This window comes from Molossus molossus, unplaced genomic scaffold (genome assembly GCF_014108415.1).
Source record: "Molossus molossus isolate mMolMol1 unplaced genomic scaffold, mMolMol1.p scaffold_m16_p_1, whole genome shotgun sequence".
Lineage (NCBI taxonomy): Eukaryota > Metazoa > Chordata > Mammalia > Chiroptera > Molossidae > Molossus > Molossus molossus.
Genome location: NW_023425344.1, coordinates 79,977,623 through 79,998,923, shown reverse-complemented (window position 1 = coordinate 79,998,923; position 21,301 = coordinate 79,977,623). Strand labels below are relative to the sequence as shown.

General features: G+C 36.3%; 1 protein-coding gene across 1 annotated transcript in view; it reads right to left on the bottom strand.

Annotated features, from left to right (window-relative positions):
* Positions 1 to 21,301, bottom strand: part of BANK1 (B cell scaffold protein with ankyrin repeats 1) — a 302,010-nt gene that overhangs the window by 202,515 nt on the left and 78,194 nt on the right. The window contains exon 5 of the mRNA XM_036282317.1: positions 14,839 to 14,978. Within this exon, the coding sequence (XP_036138210.1) occupies positions 14,839 to 14,978 (140 nt within the window). The remainder of the gene's footprint in view (positions 1 to 14,838; positions 14,979 to 21,301) is intronic.

Below are 21,301 nucleotides of genomic sequence, written 5' to 3'. Positions count from 1 at the left end.
CACTCAAAGTCAAGTCTCCTTCCATCACCATTTATCCGCCCTTTATTTTCTTTTACTTTTCCCACTCAGAAAGGGAAACTAAAAAAAAATCCTATTTACAACTGCATCAAAAAATAATAAGAAGAAGATACCTAGGAATAAATTTAACCAAGAAAGTAAAAGACCTGTACTCAAAAAATTATAAGATACTGAAGAAAGAAATTCAGGAATATACAAAGAAGTGGAAGCATATGCTATGTTCATGGATAAAAGAAATCAACATCATTACAACATCAATACTACCCAAAAGTGATCTGTAGGTTCAATGCAATTACTATTAAAATTCCAACAGCATATCACAGAAATTCCAAAAATGTATATGGAATCACAAAAGACCCAAAATAACCTCAGCAATCTTGAGCAAGAAGAACAAAGTTGGAAGTATCATGCTACCTAATATCAAATTTTACTACAAGGTCATAGCAATCAAAACAGCATGGTACTGGCATAAAAACAGGCATATATATATCATTGTAATAAAACAGAGAACCCAGAAATAAACCAATGCCTTTATAGTCAATTAATATTTAACAAAGGAGGCAAAAACCTACAACGGGGTAAAGACAGTCTATTCAATAAAATGGTGTTGGGAAACTGGACAGATACATGCAAACATAATGAAACAAGACCGCCAACTTACACCATACACAAGAAAAGAAACTCAAAATAAATTAGAGACTTAAATGTAAGTCTTGAAACCATAAAAATCCCAGCAAATTGATCTGCCATTTGACCAAGTGATCCAACTTTTAGGAATATATCCTAAGAAGCCTGAAACACCAATCAGAAAGAATATATGTACCCCCATGTTTGTAGCAGCACTATTTACAATAGCTAAGGTCTGGAAACAGCCTAAATTTCCATCAGTAGACAAATAAAATGAAAAGGCTGTGATACATATATACAATGGAGTACTATGCAGCTGTAAGAAAGAAAGATCTCTTATCCTTTGAGACGACATGGAGGGACCTTGAGAGTATTATGCTAAGCAAAATAAGCCAATCAGAGAAAGACAAATACCACATGATCTCACTTATTTGTGGAATATAATGAACGAGGTGGGCTGATGAACGAAATAGACTCAGAGACATAGAAAGGAGTACGGTTCAGACTGACAAACCTCAGAGTATGGGGGTAGGAGGGTTAGATGAGATGAACCAAAGAATTTATATGCATGTATGCATAACCAGTGGACATAGACAACAATGCCAGGGGGTGGGGAGGGCAGGATGGGGAGGAGGGTGTTGGGGGGGAGAGGGGAAACATCTATAACAAAGATAAATTAATAAAAATTGGGGAAAAAATCCTAGCAGAAAACAGGAAGTAAAATCTCAAACATTTCTAGTAGCAATACTTTTTCTGATATATTACCTCAAGCAAAGGAAACCATCAACAAAGTGAAAAGACAACTCACTGAATGGGAGAACATATTTGCCCATGATACATCTGATAAAAGGTTAACATTTACAATTTATAAAGAGCTTATACAACTCAACACCAAAAACACAAGCCAATTAAAAAAGGAGCAAAAGGCCCTGGCCAGTGTGGCTCAATTGGTTAAGTGTTCTCTGCACTTAAAGGCCACTTAAAGGCCAGTCAGGGCACATGCCCAGGCAGCCAATTGATGGCTCTCTCTCTCCCCCCATCTCCTTTCCTTTCCTTCCTCTCTTTCTAAAATCAGTAAAAATCATTAAAAACAAAATTTTTTTAAATGAGCAAAGGACCTGTAAAGACACTTCTCCAAAGAGGACATACAGATAGTTAACAGACATGAAAAGATGCTCACTAATCAAAAACAAAAAAGATAAATAGCTATTACATAGTATCACCCCTTTGAAGTCTAATGTGTTTCCTTCTTGGATGAGGAGTGTGAACACTGCTTGGGTATGATGCATTGAGAGATTTATTTTTAAAAAGATTTTGAGGCAATTTAATGTAAGCAGTTGTGAGATACTTCAGATGTTTTGAATGGTGTGAAAGGTTATATATTGTACATGTAAGATAAGTGAATACAGTTAAATAGACTCAAAGAATTTAAGTGTTAGTAATAATTACCACATATTGGGCACTTATATTATGCTAGGCTTTATATAATTTATTTATAATTTTCATAAAAAATATAGTTTTTAAAAAGCCTGTTTTTATAGATGTGATTATTTTGGTCCAAGAAAATCAGTAATACCCCTACACCCAATTGCAGAGTTAAGTAGTAGAATAAGGATTTTAATTTATGCCTTCACAACGTAAACAAAATGCATTTTGTATCACATTTTAGTCACAGAAGGAAGAATAAAATCTGAAGTACAATTTGAGTAAAGCATATATTATGGTCTATGGTTTCATGATGGACATAATTTTTGTGTTTAGGCACCTCCTGGACGGGGAATGGACAAGGTAGTTATTGTCAACTAGATCTATTCTTTTCTCTTTTAATCAGAAAAACAAAAGTTCCAAAGATGTCTCTTTGTGTCTAATGAGCTACAACCACCTTTAGCTCACAGGTTAAAAATGTGAGAATTTGGCTTTCCCTGGTTCAGCAGCAGAGATGGCCAGGAAAAGAGATTTTTACATTGATGTTGGATGAAGAAACCTATAAGGCTGGCCACAGAATATTAGAGTAATTTTATTTTATTTATTTTTATTTTTTTTATTATTTTATTTTTGTTACAGATGTATCTCCTTTTTTCCCCCCATTGACACCCTCCTCCCCAAACCCCCCCCCACTCTGTCCCCGGCCTTGTTGTTCGTGTCCATTTATTATGTGTACATGCATATAAGTTCTGTGGTTTATCTCTTTCCTCCCCCCACCATCCTCTCTTCTGAGGGTTATTAGTCTGTACCCTACTTTCATGTCTCTGGGTCTACCCTATTCTTCAGACTGTTATGTTAATTATATTCTGCAAATAAGCGAGATCATATGGTATTAGTCTTTTTCTGCTTGGCTTGTTTCGCTTAGGATAATACTTTCCAGGTCCCTCCATGTCGTCTCAAAGGATAAGAGATCTTTCTTTCTTACAGCTGCACAGTACTCCACTGAGTATATGTACCACAAGAGACATATGAAGAAATGCTCAACATCTCTAATCATCAGAGAGATGCAAATGAAAACAACAATGAGGTATCACCTCATACCTGTCAGAATGGCCGCCATCAACAAATCATCAAACAACAAGTGTTGGCGAGGGTGTGGAGAAAAGGGGACTCTAGTGCACTGCTGGTGGGAATGCAGGCTGGTGTAGCCACTATGGAAAACTATATGGTGTTACCTCAAAAAATTAAAAATTGAATTGCCATTTGACCCAGTGATCCCACTTCTAGGAATATACCCTAAGAAGCCTGAAACACCAATCAGAAAGAATATATGTACCCCCATATAAGATCTATATCCAGATCTTAGCTATTGCAAATAGTGCTGCTATGTACCCTCATATGTACCCTCATAGCAGCACTATTTACAATAGCTAAGATCTGGAAACAGCCCAAGTGTGCATCAGTAGATGGATGGATATTAGAGTAATTTTAAAAATCTGTTAGAGAAAGACAATAACAGAGTCTTGATTAATAACAGAAATAATTTCAGTGGCATAGACATAGGAGGGTTGTGAAATATAAGAGACAAAAATCAATGCTTTTTTTAATACTTTATCTTCAGATATCTAAAAGAGAAGTCAGTAGTTGAGCAGAAAACATCTTGTTCTTATTATAACAAAATGCTCTGCTTGTTTAAGTTTCACTAGTAAAAGAAAGTCACTTCGTTTATTCCATTGTTCACTGTGTGTGCTGTGAAAGGGAGCCAGAATAGCCATTTAAAGGAGACTTTGATACATAGTTTACATAACATATCTTAAACAAAATTTCCTACTGAAGCTTGCAAAGGAAATGATAGGGAAAAGAGCAAAGCAAATACTTGCTGGAGTTGTACAAAGACTTTCTTCCTTTTCTTTTTTTGACTTTATGAGTCCAAGCTGTTAATTTAAAAGAATAATCTAAATAACTGAATAGGACTAACAGAAGATATTGTCTTTGGTCAAATTTATTTTCTATGTTTTGAGTGAGTCAGTCCTGAGAATTTCAACATGTAACTACATATGCAAAAAATAAACATAGGAATATAAAAATGCAATTTAAGTCTTCCTTCATATATTTGTTATTGGTTAGGTATTTTTATGGTTGTAGAATCTCTTTCAATAACTTAAAAGTTGTATTCGAACAAGAAGAAAACATGTTTTGAGATCAGAGAAACCTGTATTGAAATGTCTGCTCCAGGACTCATTACCTATGGACCTTAATAATTAACTGATAGCCCTGGCTGATTTTGCTCAGTGGTTAGAGTGTCAGGGTCAGACTGAAGGATCATGGGTATGATTCCAGGTCAAGGACATGTGCCTGGGTTGCAGGTTTAATCCCTGACCCTGACCAGGGGCTGTGTGAGAGGCAACCAATTAATGTGTCTCTCTTACATCTCTCTCTCACCTCTCTCTCTTAGATTCTATCTAAAAATCAAAGGGAAAATATTCTTGGGTGAGGATTTACAAAACAAGAAAAACAAAAAAAAACTTAACTGACAAAATTGCGTAGAGTTGAAATGAGTATATAAATGAAGATATATGTAAAATATCCAGTAACTATTAATTCCTTTTACTCTAAATTACTTGATGTGAGCTTTCAGATATAACAAGTCATGAAAATAATAACTGTGATTCAGAAAAGTACACAGGAGACTTTGTCAATGAGGAGACTTTGCTCCCCAAACTTGTTTTTGCATCAACTGAGAAAATAAATTATTTATTCTTTTTAAATTCTTAAGTTAAATAACGTATCTTTTAAATTACTTAGAATGTAGGGTTTGCTGTTGTAATACAGAGATCCAAAAATGCCACTGGCTTAAACAAGATAGACATCAATTTGTCTTTAACATAAAAGCCTGGCATTAGGCAACCCAGAGCTGATGTGCATGGTTAGGAGACTGAGGCTCTGTTTTTTGGTATGACATGTCATCTTCATGGTTCTGGCTGTTTTATCCATCATTCCCTTGTTGACATTGCAGCCAGTCAAAGTAAAAAGTTAGTGAGGGGGAGAGCATGACTCGATCCTTCTATTGAGGGCATGATCAGAAATGTGCACATATCACTTCCACTGACATGCTGTTGGCTGCTGGTCAGGTAGCTGTACCCAGCTGCAAGAGAATCAGGAAGAGCATTATTTATCTGGGCAGTCATATGCCCAGGTAAAAGTTATATTAGCATGTGAGAAAGAAAATGAAATACTGGGTGGGGGACAACTAGCAGTTTCTGCCATCACAATCAATTATGCAAAATAGATAAACATAATTTATGCAAAAGCAAGCAGATAAGAGATTTTTTTTAAATCATGAAAATAATGACTGTGATTCAGAAAAGTACACACATCTATCAATGAGGAGACTTTGCTCCCCAAACTTGTTTTTGTATCAACTGAGAAAATAAATTATTTATTCTTTTTAAATTCTTAAGTTAAATAACGTATCTTTTAAATTACTTAGAATGTAGGGTTTGCTGTTTTAGATCATTTACTAAAGTTTGATTGTGCTGAATTCTTCAACTTTGACCCTTTGTATATCATGTCAAAAAATCTCAAAACTTGAATTTGATCAAACTTGAACAGATTCACTAATGGGGATATTTCATAACAATATTGATGAAATACAAAAAGCCAAAGTTTTCTACTGTAGGCATTAGACAGAGCAATCATAAGAACCGTATCTTATCTCTCCCTTCCCTCCCTTTAGCAATCATTGTGTTAACAACCTACTGCTAAATATATAACAAGACAAGATTTAAAACAAATACAGTACTAACATAGTCAAAGAAATGTCTTTCAAAAAAGGCGTCTCTAACCCATGCCATGACTTCCAAAAAAATTCTGAAATTATTCTTTCAGGTTGCTGTAGGTGCTAGTCTCCAAGCTAGACAACACAGAACTGGTCTCATTGTTTTCTTTTTCGGTTTACTCCGTTGTTGTCCTTCCTTCGCCTTGTTCTTTCTATAGCTGTAAGAAGCAGCACCCCTTCAGCCAATAGTCCCACACCCTTCTCAGAAAGGGCTGTATCTGTGCTGTCAGGAAGCCGGTGGCAGTTGGAACCAGTAGCTCTGATGGGTGGGCCACTTGAGGTTGGGTGGGAAACAATGTATAAAATTCTTTCACTTTGTCATTATTTCATCCAACAAAATATGTATTGAGTAGCTATGTGTCTGTCAGTGTACCTAGTTTTGGAAACAAAACAGGGAACCAGAGTATCTCTGCCCTTGACCTTGGAGTCTAGTGAGCGCTGCCATTATTCTGAGAAATATCGCGCACATCGGCATCAACTTAGAATGTGATCAGTGCTGCAGAGATACATAGGAGAGGTATGAGGTCAGGGAGGCTTTACTAACAGAGAAGCTAAGATTAAATGTGGAGGATGAATGAGAATTAATTAGGTAAAGATACTGAGAGAGAAGGGACTGGAAAATTGTTTTAGTTAAAGAGAGGAGCATATATAAATGTCCTGTGATAGGAGATCAGGTACTAAATATCCAGGAACTAAAATCAGGCCAGTGTCCCTGGAATGGACGAGGAAGAGGAATGAGATTAATCTGGAGAGAAAAAGTGGGGGTGTTTTCTCCAGGGCCTCATTGTTCACGATAAAGATTTATAAAAAAAAAATCTTTACAATAATTGAAATCTATTGAAGTGTCTGAGCAGGAGAATAACATGCTGAGATCTTTCTTTTTATTGTTTTATTAATATTTTTAAATCCTCACCTGAGGATATTTTTCCATTTATTTTCAGGCAGAGTGGGAGGGAGAGAGAGAGAGAGAGAAACATTGATGCCAAAGAGACACATCAACTGGTTGCCACCCGTGTGAGCCCGACCAGGGCTGGGGACCTAACTGCAACCGAAGTCCATGCTCTTGATCAGAATGAAACCGTGACTCTTTGGTCCGAGGGCCAACGCTCTAACCACTTAGCCAATCAGCCACGGCAAGATCTTTCTGCTTAAAAGAACCTCCCAGACTGTGAACTTAAGATAACCAGAAGCTGTGCAAGAAACGCATGGTAGGGACCATTTGGAGGCTGTCTTACAGTTGCTTGGGCAAGAGGAAAAGTGGTTGATTGGAACTGGAGAGATGTGTAGAGAAGTGGGCAATATTTAGTGGATATAATCAATATGGCTTAGTGATGGATAAACTTGTAGGGTGAGGGAATAGAAGGTATTAAGGAGACTCTTGCTTTTCTGTGTTTTTTTATTTAAATTTTTTATTATTGACACTATTGTAGATGTCCCCAATTTTCCCTCTTTGCCCCCCTTCACCCAGACGCCCCCTCCCCCAGAACTGGATTGATGATGATGCATACCCTGAGTTAGAAAGGCTGGGGCTGAGAGAAAAACCACATTTGGAGTATATAAATTAATGAGATAAACTGCAGAGGAAGCATTTATCAAGCAAAGAAAAAAGTCTATGAATAACAATTTGGTAAATGTGAAACTTTATTTTCTAGAAAGAGAGATTACAAAAGATCTTGAGAGAGAAGGCTAAGGACATAGAAGGAAACCCAGGATGATACGACTTCATGGAAGTTAAAAAAATAAATAAGTGTTAAGGAAGTGAGTTAGATAATGGTGTTCGATGCTGCTGAAAAGTCAAGTTAAATTGGACAAGCAAAATGTCCATTGAATTTTGTTGGGAGAGGTTTGAGCAGAATGGATATGTATTTGTGTGTTGCTACTTGAAGTAATAAGGTTGATGAGGCTAAATGGTTGACCTGTGGGGTGGGGATTCTTAGAAGCTGAGTTTTCCTAGTCAAAGATTTATTTTGCTTCATTTCCTGTGTTTTGATGCAGTTTATTGTAGAAGCATAATTCACGAATGCTAAACAATTTAGAGATTCTGAATTATATATCCACTTTATCTCATTGCTGAAGTATAACTGTTCTTAATAAATAGGCCTAAGAATGCATACTGACTTTAAAAAATATATAAGCAAACTCATTTTTGCCACAATAATTTTTTCAGTCTCCTAATTTCCAAAGGGTTATTAACGATTTTGGGTTTGTTCCTATCAGAGGCAGATTTTCTAATTTTCTGTAATTATCTTATTATGAATAATAGCTAGGAAGGAACATTATTAACTATGTTAGATTTGTGCTTTGTTTTCTAGGTTCCTCTAAAACACTCCTTACTGTTGAAGATCTCAACCCTCTAAACAGCTAGACAGTACAAGCAGAAGCCTGCACTCTCACAGGGTGAGTTACAGTACTCACACCAGCTCGCTGGCGTCCTTGGTGAAGGGCAATTGAAGCCAGCCCCAGCGATGAGAGGAAAGAAAGATATAAGACTCAAGAGAGATGCTTTAGTTTGGGAGAAATAAAAAATGGGGCAAGTATTTATTTCCACTGAGTAAATAGAAACTATACATGAGCAAGTCATTAATAAAATATAGTCTAAACAGCAGTTGAATATAGCTAAAACACATGGGGCCAAAACTATGAAAATGGACTGAGGTGGTTAATAAGATAAAGGACTGTAGAGAACAGTGTGGTTGTGCTAATGGCTAAGGATCTGCATTCAGAAATACTTATTTTTCCCTATAACAACTGCTATATCTGCTGTGAAGTTAACCAACTTATTTGTTTTTCTCTAAGTAAATGGATGTGTATACTAAGTAGTATAATCCTATTTGTTTCAATGATTTGTAACTGAGGTCAGTATAAACATTAGGTCTGAACTATCCTAATCGGGGATCATTAACTATAGCTTGACCATAATCACAAGTGGAGACATAGCACAAAGGAAATGGTCCTTATTTTGTCTGTACAATACAAACTTCCACGGATATGCCTCCTTCGTATTGATCCATTCTTATAAGGGGCACGAACAATAAGAAAAATGAGTCCAGAAAATAATCTCCAAATTGCATTTTATTTGACTGCTCTTTCTCTACTCATTTCAAATCTTTCATCAGAAATATGAAACAAGTAATAAAACGAATGGAAGATACATAAAACTCAAATCATTTCCTTCTTCTCTGGAGGGCGAACTGGGAAGGAGTGCAAATAAAAGTGTAACCGAGGCTACGCGGACAGCCCACACATAATGCAAGCCAATCCTCTCTAACGGAGAGTGGTCAGAATTTCCAATGTAGTTTACATATTTTTTCTTGGCATAAAATTACGGAATATTTGAGTTGGACATGACCTTGGACATCATATACTCTAGCTTCTTCATTGAACACAGGAGAGGAATTCCTTCACCACTAAGAACATTGAGCTCTCTTAAGGAAGTGATTGCTGATTCAGTAAAAGAATCTAACTCCTGCTCCTGAGCCAGAGGAAAATTAATTTTCCTAGGCCTCCCTGCCACTTGTCAGGGAAGATAATATGCAGCCTTTTGAATGAGAGGTAAGATCTTGGGCATTTTGGAGGAGCAAACATTTCCTCAATATTCAAATGAAAGGCAAGACTGGAATCTGGAATCGTATGGCTGTTAGATGTAAGTGAAATAAGCCAGTCAGAAAAAAGACAAATGTCATGTGATCTCACTTATATGTGGAATTTAATGAACAAAATAAACTGATGAATGAAATAGAACCAGAGGCATGGAAAGGTGGACTAGACTGAGGAACCTCAGAGGGAAGGGGATGGGGGAGATGGGATGTGAAGAGATTAACTAAAGAATGTATATGCATATATGTATTGCCCACGGACACAGACAAGGGGATGGTGAAGGCCTGGGTGGGGCAGGAACCAGGAAGAAAGGGCAATGGGGGATATCTATAACACTGAACAATAAAGTCAGCAATGATGCGTATTAACGTCCAGTTCATTGCTGAGGTAGAACATGAGGAAAAGTTTATAGCACAGACACTTCATTTTTCTAAAATCACAAACCTCTAAGAATTCCTCATTTTCATAAGCATCAAATTTATTTATTTACTTTTATAAATAAATAAGAGTGTACTTTAAGAGGGTAGTTTCATTTATCTTTATATCTTATATGCCTATGTTACAGTTTTTTCAGTTATTTGTCAAATGGCACTAGAAATCACTTTATGTGATCCCATTTTTTAGCATTAACTATCAGTTGTGTCCCTTGCATCAGGAAGTATGTGAAATAAACTGGGTATGCACAGATGGACGACACAGTGCCTCTGCCTTTATGCAGCTGGGGGTGGAGGGAGGAATAGCACGCCGTGTTCTCCAAGAGTGAGCAATCCTGACGGCTAGTACAGAGGAATCATGGAGAGGGTTGAGAAGACATGGTAAGGGTATCCTGTGGCAGGACCTGATTGTGATCCTGCAGGCCTTGTGTGCCAATCAAAAGCATCTGAGCCTTATCCAGGGAGCCACTGAAAGTTTGTAGCCAGAGAGTGTCTTAGCTAACACTGGCCTTACGGTGCAGACACTAGAGGCATTTGTATCTCTCCTCAGCAGGAGCTGATGAAAAGAGGAAGGAAGTTGTCCATCAGCCTTTTGAGGAAGACATGGACCTAAAAAATATTACTGAAAGACCTGGGAATTCTCAGTATTTCTCAGTGGAAGAATCTCCTAAAGATTATTAATATTTTTAAATTGAATTTATTGCCCTGGCTGGTTTAGCTCAGTGATTAGAGCGTTGGCCCACAGACCAAAGAGTTGACGTTTCAATTTCTGTCAAGGGCACATACCTCAGTTGCAGTTCATTCCCACAGGGTGGTGTGGAAGGCAGCCAATTGGTGTGTCTCTCACAATGATGGTTCTCTCTCTCTCTCTCTCTCTCTCTCTCTCTCTCTCTCTCTCTCCCCCTCCCTCCCCCCTCCCACTCTATCTGAAGATAAATAGAAAAATATCCTCAGATGAGAATTTAAAGAAAAAATAAATTTATTTTTGTATTGAATTTATTAAACAGTGGTTAATAAAATTATACAGGTTTCAGGTATATAATTCTACAATACCTCATCTATATATTATAGTGTGTGTTTACCACCCCAAGTCAGGTCTCCTTCCATCCCCATTTATCACCCCTTTACCTTCCTGAAGATTCTTTAAGGGACACAGTTGCTAAGACATAAGCTTTAATTTAGTGAAGAAACTAACCTGGAAGGGAGCTAGTCACAACTCGGAAACTCCTAAAGATAGGAGAGTTCCCCGGGCCTGTACCTGTTCTCACCCAGCTCCGTCTGATTCACTGTATGAAACATTGGCAGGTAGCAAACCAACGATTGTATAATATATACAATTTAATAATAAATGGAAATGAAGTGTACCTAATATGAAAATAAGATTTAAATAAGGATAAAGTAAAACATGCAAAATGATAAATACATGCAACACAATGATACCATTTTACCAAAAAGAAATACAACTAGGAAGAATTTCTTGGTACCATTTCAAAAACTCTGAATGAATAGGATCCTAATGCTTTGAATCAATAATTCCATGTTTGTTTGAAATTCCATGTTAGTATTTCGACCTAATTTGGTTTTATACTGTACCTAGTTTTTTTCTAATTTGTTTTTTATACTGTACTGAGTTTTAGTAATTTGACCTAATTTGGCTTTTATACTGTACCTAGTTTTTCCTATGAAAAGTTAACTTTTTGTTGTCCCTAGACACTTTTGTAAATAGTATAAAAGTCTCAAAGGTTTTAATTATCTCAGTTAAATAGCAGTTACTAGTATTTCTAACACTAGTACTTGAATTCTAATTATCTTCCCAAATTGGGCTTTGGATTTCTTTCATTGAATCTCTCTTGAATTCACCATTATAGATGATGATCTGAAACTATATCTTTATGAGACTATGTGCTGGGATTTAGTATCTATTAAAAAAAGATGAAATGATTTTAGGAAGCAGTTATATAATTAAGCTGGTTTTGGTAACGCATTCTAAAACCTAATGGACATCATTAAAAATAAACTAAGAAAATAAAGTTTCTCATTACATTTCTTTTCTCAAATTCACAGAATGATATTTTGCTATATGCTCAAGAGGTTTTATATGATAATGTAAAGTCTCTTATTGCAAGTTCTAGGATTACTGAAAAATAAAATCCTCAGATTTCTCATTATTATTTCTTTCTTCAAAGTCAGATAATGTTCATGTTATTATATGCCCAATAACTTCTAAATGATTATAGGGAGCATTTTATTGCTAATTTTTAGGATTACTTAAATTACATCTACCATTAAAATTCATAAGAAAACTCAGGCTATCTCTTACTATATACCATTTTAGCTAAGTAGGTTGGATATTGAAAAAATTGAAATGTTTTGGTGTATGTTCTTACAAACACACAGTAACTATAATAAACAAAATTATAATGTATATTGTTCTTCGAACAGAGAGATTTTCAGTGAACTATTTGCAAAATATCCAAATTTCCCAATTAAAAGATACAGCAGCAAACATATTTAAAAATCACTGTAATGTTCTAAAATAGAAAGAAAAAGAAAAAGCAAAGAATTTTACACAATTTCAAAAATAGAATCTATGTGGGAACAAAGTCAAATGTCAAAAATAATCTACGTGGGAGGAAATCCACATGCCCGCAAGAAGCAGTGAGGGCTGGGACACCTCCTTCGAGGCTGAACGTCCCTAAAACACACCAAGAAGATACCGCTGTGCTTCCGTCTTTTTCATCAAGGGGAGACTGCCGATCACCATCTTAATGAATCCATTACAGGTATGACATGTATGGTGCAGATGCCAGTGGATTAGACAAACCCTGTGTCTTCCTTGATGTAAGATCTGGTGGTGTCTGACTGAACTGCAGCCTTTTCCTTCTTTTATGTGTTTGATGGTATAGCTGGTCTGGTCTGAGATCTGTCTCAGGACTTGTTTGATCTAATCCCAAAACATGCCTAGGTCCCTTGATAACAGTAGCTACATTGCTAAGCCTATCTACCTTAAATTGTAAACATTAACCCTAATCTCTTAATGTCTCTTACACTGTGGTCTGTTGTCATTAAGCCAGAATAATTCTCTTTCTCAGGACTCTGACCTTGAGTTTAAAGTGGTTCTTTCCTTGTAGTGACAGGCTGAATCAAGCTGAGACTGTCCACCTTCTTCCTTTCACTAGACCAGCAGGGCTTGGTGGAGAGAAGAAATCCTAAGATATAGTCATAACCCTTACCTCTCATTTCAGACACCATGGATGAAAATAAAAGAGCATTTTCTGGTTATCTAAAAGTTTTTATTCACTCAGAGCTATAGAAGAAATCATAACTTGCACATTATAGTGTTCTGAAAAACTGTCCAAGAGTTATAAATTACATTTAATTTTAACTATACTCAAAGGGTTTTTTTCCTTCCTAAAGGCAAAGCCAACACAAAAATGTGTTTGGGGGACTACTTTATTTCTATGCTGACTGTATATTAATAATGCAATATATCACTTTTATTAATCTTTTTGTAATGAACAGGATTTTTAAAGTAGAAGATAAGGTAGACTTGTCACAAGAAAATGAAACATTCTGTATTTCAGGCTATTACTTTTGTTCTTTCTTTGCAATTACAAAATAGACATTTTGTCAAATGTCCACAGACTCCCTGGTTTGACAAATGGTGTTTTACTGCCTGTGCTTCTCTAAGACATTTTTACCATTTCCATTGTTCTAAAATATGTTGTCCATAAAGGAGAACTCTAATAGAAAAATGTGGCACACAAAAATAAATAACAGAACCTCCAATTCTAAACTAGCTTAAATATATAAGGCTTCATGACAACCTGTCAACTTCCCTATCACTGATGGTTTTGTTACCAGTTCTTAATAGTGTTTGTCATGAATTTGAAGATCACACTGTTCATGAAAGTACCTCTTTCTTTGCCTCTTCTCCCTTCTACCCTTATCCCCCCCAACACACACAGAAGGCAATTAAGCAAGGTTATAATTTTAACTATCTAATAGCTATAAAAATAAATGGCATTTATTTCATTCTAAAAATTTGATAAAATAAGCACATAAAGGATAAAAGTTCTACATCAAGCAAGCTTTCTCTCCACCGAAAGTGGGTCAGGCAACAACAAGATAAATAGCATGCAGAAATTAAATCAACGGCATAAAATTGATCAAAATGCAGTCATTACATTCCAAGTCCGCGAGGGCAGAGGATTCACAGCATGTACGTTCACTGGAAAAGGTCCCACACAAGGGCTCTTTGAGAAGGAACACAGATGCCTCACCAAGCTATCACTGCTGAGTCATAGAAGCAACCTGTATACTTTCCAGGAAATTTTAACCTCTGGATTTTCTAATAAACATTGTTAACTTCAAGCAAGAATTTTCACTATGAGATAACAGTGATAGATGAAAGTAAGAAAAACATACACTGAGCCTGGAAATGTCCACATGGAAATAACAATGTCTAACTAGATTAACCCCACATGCTCCCTTTTTGATGGTATTCCTGGTTTGTCTGACATCTTAACCTCTAAGCATCATATTGCCTGATTTTTGTTTTGCATTGTCCAGATCTAGGTAAGAAGAAGATTAATTTTTTAAGACTTCTCTTCAATCCTTCTGTCTTTCTTAATTGGCTCTGTAACAGCTTTAAAATGAGCCTAACACAATAGCTATTTTGCAATGGGTAACCTGTCTCCCAGTGACATTATCTAGAATGCTTGACTTAAGCAGACTAATTCAACTGCATCTCTGCACCACAGAGGTCGGTTTCTTCCCTTCTTATTGATCAGTAATTCATTCTTATTCAACCAACATACAGACTTTCTACCAGAGCATATTCTTTTATCTGCATTAGCTTTTTAGGTCATTATCAACTTTATGGAAAGATCAACTTACCTGACACACATCATCTCCTGAACCTGCCACTCCCAACGGGCATCCCGCAGACATTTCTGTTGCACGATATTTAATCTTCGTTGTGGCCTTAATGATTCCATCACAGTAGACATCAACATTGACAGAACCAGCAGGAAAATCTTATAAAACACAAAAATAGAGTTAGGAGCTGAATATATAATGCTTGTCTCTCATTATCATATTTTTCGAATATGAAGGAAGGCTTTAAGAATTCATAACAATTTTACTAACTTAGCACTTATGTTTTTTATCCTTAGAACTTAGAAATCACAAAATAGAATGTATGTTTTAACACTTGTTTAAAAAAAATAACCTTACAATAGAAACACATGGTAGAATTATTATAAAAGCAAAGCAATAAGTTCTTTCTCCCTAATTACTAACCTCCATTTCAAAAAATAATCCATAATCATCTTTACATAATAATTTATGATTTGGAACAGTAAAGCTGCTCCTAAAAAGTTAGGTATTTGTTACTACTTTTATGAAGAAAATTCTCATATGTTATAGGCAAGTTTCTCAAAATTGTGTTTGAACAGAGAAAGAGTGGAGTCAATTGAAATAAAACTTCTACTCAATTGTTTATAATGAAAACCCTTTGGGAAGGCAAGGTATAATGCCCAGCTACTTAAGTACTAGTTACACCATACATTTATCCAAAGCCTTCAGTCAACAAACTGTTTGAAGTGACTGATATGCTTCATTGTGAATTCTCATAACTATAAAAATAACATGTTGGTGTCTAACATGCCAACAGTTAGTTACTTACGAATTTTGGCCTTTCCATGAAAGAAAAACAATAAACAGTCATTTCACTAGAAAAGTCATTGTGTTTTATTATAATAAAAGTTGCCTGGCCAGTGTGGCTCAATAGTTGAGCGACGACCCATGCACCAAAAGGTTGCTGGTTCAATTCCCAGGCAGGGCACATGCCCAGTTGTGGGCCCAATCCCCAGCTGGGGGGCATGCAGGAGGTGGCCAATCGATGTTCTCTCGCACTGATGTTTCTATCTTTCTCTCTCCGTCTTCCATCCTCTCTCTCTCGAATCAATAAAGAAGAAAATATTTTAAAAACCAGTAAACAAAATTTATCTCTTTTAATTCATTTTCAGAACACACTTTAAAAACATTCACTCTTTGTTCTGAAGACATTTTCCAAATTCTCTTGGAACATTGTCACTTGATCATCTGGGGTTTGCAATAAGTATAAGACTGAAAAGCTCGTGTATAACCCTAACTTCCTAATGAAGCTTTGAATATTTAAAAGTTATTAAGGTTTAAGCATTAATTTTACTTTATCTCCTACGTAGGCTAAAGGGCCTTACAGTATTGCTCAGGGTACTCTAAAGCCAACAATAGCAACTTTAAGCTTAACTAAGTGAAGAAGCTGAAATTTCCTCTTATCACATTGCTTGACTATACACTTAACCTGTATCATAAAGGAAACATAAGAAGAAAGTTCTCTCTTCCTAAAGTAAGTATCTGTTCAATCGAGAACGAAAAAGAAATCACAACAAAAACAGAAAGTTGTAAAGGGCATCTTGTCAGCTACAGCTGTGCACATATGGTAAGGGGGATTCTGGAGTTTTTGGAGTCAAATGAAATAAATTTCAGTAAATTTCATAAGGATGATTTTGAATGAAGATGTTGATTTTGTTTATCAGAAAAGAGATTAGGAGTTTTACAATGGGGCATTGTTACCTTTCTGAAAGAAAGTCGGATGATAAACCATAAGAGAGATATGGTAAGATTTGATTGCTGCTTCTTTGATATAGAATACTTAAAATGCTCTAATTTCTTTAGAATGGAACATTAAAATGAGTTAATTTATTTCTGATATCTGGAGCCATTAGTTTACTCAAAACATTGCCATTAGATCTATTGATAATGATGTTGATTTTAGAGTAATCCTCCAAAGAGATGTCCTTTGAAGTACTGTCTTTGCTGGGTACATTTTCATATCTATTGAATGTCAGTGATTAAATAAGACCTAATTACTGTTACCAGCCATATATCAAGAAAGACAAGTTATGGATTCATCTGGTTGGGAGGCCCTCCTTTATATGTATTACTAAATTGGCGTTTTTTTTGTGTGAACAATACCCGTTATAGTTTGAGCCTTATTTTACAATAACTGTGATCACGATGGTGTATTCATTGTATAACTCTTCAATGAAAATAAAATCAATTATGTTAAGGACTCAAATAGAAGAGAGGAAAAGTAAATTCTTCTATTTATTATCTACACTAAAGTAGGCAAGTCACACTGAACACTAGCAGTACACACAAATACAGGTCAAAATCACTGAAACAAGCAAGGGCAAAAGAGTCAGCTGGGAAGAAGAAAAAAGAATTTATAATGAAAGGAAAAAGAAAAGAACTCTTTGTCTCCATCAGACATAGATACACAAGGTACACTTACAGAGGGGCAATGGAATTTTTAAAAATCTACTCAAATCTCAAGTTCTAGGCTCTTCAGGAGTCCTTGTCAATCTTTCCTGTCTCTGTGATTTAGTAGTCTGTCCTTCCTGATGAAGGTAAAACTAATTTATAAAAAATACAGTCCAAGGGTATTTTTTTAGGAGTCAGAATTATATTAACTAATGATATTTAAAAGGATATTTCACAAATCCATTACAGGGCTTTTTGCTTTACGTACTTTCATTGCCTGAGACGCCGTGCTCCTTTAAGCACCAATGTGAGCCCTTTAACACATGGTAAACCCTCCATGAACCTTCCAGATGTTTCCATGGGAACTGAAATCAACATGACTCCTTTGATTAGAACAGTATTATTAAGTAAATATCAGTAGCTTCAAAACCTTGATCATGCCTAAAAATTAATATCAGTTTTTGTTAAAATCATCTTCCTGAAGATGATTTAGAAAAATTGTCATTTTTCTAAGCAGATTCAGATTAATATTTTGCACACCCTAAAGTATTTTTCATTCTTTTTAAATGAAATATAAAGTTATAATTAATATTATTCAGAAAACAGCTCCCTAATAAAGATATTCTGTATCTTTGTAGATTCATTTTATATTCCTTTCAACTTTTAATTGGTTGTCCCCTGCTGTGTAAAATATTTTTCTAGCTGAGCTGCAGGTACCAGAGGAATACCCTCTTCATTCTGCGTAAGAATTAGTTACTAGTCCTGGTTTAAAGCCCTAACATGTATTTTTATATGTTTTGGCATACACTGGGATATAGTAAATTTAAATTCCTTTAACATGAAGCAGTCTCTGTCAGAGACAAACTTGTGAACACCATTGGGAAGATGTGATTTTAGAAAACAAATTAATTATAAGTCTATCAACTTATTGAACTGAAAAGAAGAAGAAAAAATTAGAGGCTACTTTCTCAAATTAAAAATCCAGTTAATATTTGGAAGTGTGTCCGAAGGAAAAGAAAGAGAGCATTTAGAAAAAAGAGCATCTTAGAATTCCTTCCCAGTTTGGCATATTGTACTTTAATATAATTTTGTTATTCTGAGTTGTTATTAAGTTAGAAAGAAACCTACATTTAAAAGGAACATTAACATGGTACAGTGTTGAATTGGACAGAGAGAAATTGGAGAGGTTTATATGAGAACTGTAAGAAGGAGACGTGAGCATTTGATATGCCTCAATGTAGAGAGACTATTCACACATACACACACACACACACACACACACACACACACTTAAATGGTTAGGAGGAGGTAGCCAAACAAAGAAATAGAGCAGTTGGTCTTGGGGGTACCCTTTAACAGAAATGCTACTTGTCTACCCAATGTCTATTCTCTTCTTCCTTGTAGAAACAGATTTTTTAATTTTCTTTTATTGTTGTAGGATACACTTCTACCCAACTAAAATGACTAGATTTCCTACTCTTTCTTTCAGCTAGATATCACCTTGGGATCAAGTTCTGACTAACGAGATATCAGTAGCTATATCTTACAGAAACTTTCTTATTTAATGAAACCTTTGTTTTTGTTTCCAGTGGTGTGCTATGAAACTGACACTCTAAAAAGAAAAAAGCCTTGATTCTTAGATTTTCCAATTTCTGTAATGTAAATACTTGCACTATGGCTGATTTCAAGCTACCAAAGTCTTATGGACTATACGATGTACCCTGTCCCCCAAATTCTAATGTTAAAGCCATAACTCTTGATGTACTGTATTTGGAGATGAGAAATTTAAGGTAAGGTTAAATAAGGTTATAAGGATGGGGGCCGTATCTAATAAGACTTTCATCCGTATAAGAAGAAGAGGAGATACCAGAAGTGCAGGTGCTAAGAGAAAAGGTCATGTTGAGACAGAGAGGAGATGGCCGTCTGCAAGCCAAGAAAGGGATTTTGCCATAAACCAACTTTCAGCCCCTTCATCTTAGAATCCTAGCCCGCAGAGCTGTGAGAAAATGGATTTCTGTGGTTAAGCCATCCCATCTATGGTATTCTGTTATACTTAATATGAATTAGGAAAGAGATATTTAAAATAGGCTCTTGCAATCCAGTATAAAATGGTTCCAGTACACCACTACTTTGTCATGTTGTTCTGAACATACGTGTGATAGCAAGTCTTAGGGGCAACCTTGTTCCATGATAAGTATGGCCAAACTCTAGGACGGTGGAATGGTGACTAGAAATAAGCTTGTGTCCTGGACAATACTGTGAAGCTGCCATAGTAGCCCTCAACACCAACCAGATTTAGTATTGGAAACTCTGGTTACAGCACAAGGGAACATTTATAGGAAACACACCACATTTTAAGTCATGTGACTAAGTCTTGGGTCACATGATCAAAAATCACATGAGCATTTTTCCTAGACTGAACAGATACTGGACAGATAGAGGCCTCCTCTCAACACAGAGGCATCAATATCCTTCAAAAGAATTCTGAGTGTGGGGGAGGGTTTCTGGTGTGCTTCCACTTTGGTGTTTGATCTCTCCATTTTAACTTGGTAGTGAAAAAAGTACAGAAAAATGTTTTAAAGATGATGTGGGATGCTGACTGAGATCATTTCTGGTCTTGAAAGTTGTCCAATAGGTACAGGAATTACCTATGAGATGACATAGAATTGGGAGCTCCCCTGAGCATGATTCCCCAAGGGCAAAAGGGGACAAACGATTTTGGTAGCTTCTACATTAAGAAATATAAACAGAAGACTAAAGAGAAGGGTCATACAAGCATACAGCTTTTGTGGAGAAAGATGGACTCCTCAGTTATCTTCCCTGTAGGGAAGAGAAACAAATTTTTAAATGGTTTACCACACCCCATCCAGAGACTGAGGGTGCATTATATCAGAAAAACCACTCCTTTTGTTTAGGGGAATAGCTAGAGGGAGAGATTGACATGTTCCTCAGTTGGATGTCTCTTTAAGTGTGGCTTTGTATCTCACCTTCCTTGTCTCTAAGCATCCTATAAGTAAGTATTTAAAATGTAAGTAGAGGAGTTATTTTAAGGGCAAGAAAATTAAGGCACAAAATGATCAAGAGACTTGTCTCAAATTACCCAATAAAGGGCTCCACACAAAATGAAAACAGTTCTCTTGATCACTGGTTGTTTCTTTCACTATGTGCATATTCTGGACTAATCATTCGCCTTTGAGAGCATGCTGGGACTCTCTCTTACGCCAAAACTAGGTGTTGTCTAGCATTTAAAAAATAAAAAGAAATACAATTCCTAGCTCTATGATTATATTGCCTTTTGCATGTTCATGCACGTTGTCTACTTTTTTATTATAACCCTTAACATATTAGCCAGAGTTATTTAAAATTCCCTGTCTGATAATTCCAACATCCGTGCCACAACTAAATCTGGTCTGTAGTTTGCTCTCTCTCTCTTTAGACTGATGTTGTTTCTTGGCTTTTGGCATGACTTGTAATTTCATGTTGAAAACCAGCCATATTGTGTCAGGTGTAAGGAATGAAGTCAGTAGGCATACAGTGAGAATGTATAGCAATCTGGCTGGGAGCTGGGATGGATTTAATTAATGTTTGCTATAACTACACATACCAGAAGCTTCAAATTCCTCTATTGTCCTTGTTTTGTCGTCCCTCTTGACCCTGAGCTTCCCTAAGTGCTCCTCCTCAGAAAGATTCTGCATCTTGCAGCAATGTCGGCTGCGATTCACTGCCATTACATGGAGCCCCACCGTGGTGGTGCTGGTGGGCAGGCTGGGGAGAGCGGAAGCATTCTGATCTTATAATTAAGTCTCAGTCTCTTAATGGGCCCATGTCTCTTGGTTGTGATCTTCACAGATGTTTCTGCTGTAGCATAGCTTTCCTTCTACACCTCCAGGAAGACTGGAGAGGTCACAGTGGGATGGATGCCCTTTCCCAGCTGGAATAAAACTCTGGTAAAGTGGAGAGCATGGTTATGGAGAGCATACTTGGAGCATTTAACTATGATTACTCTTCTTCTGATCTTGCAGAGCCTCCAGAGGAGCTCAGATCTTCACTC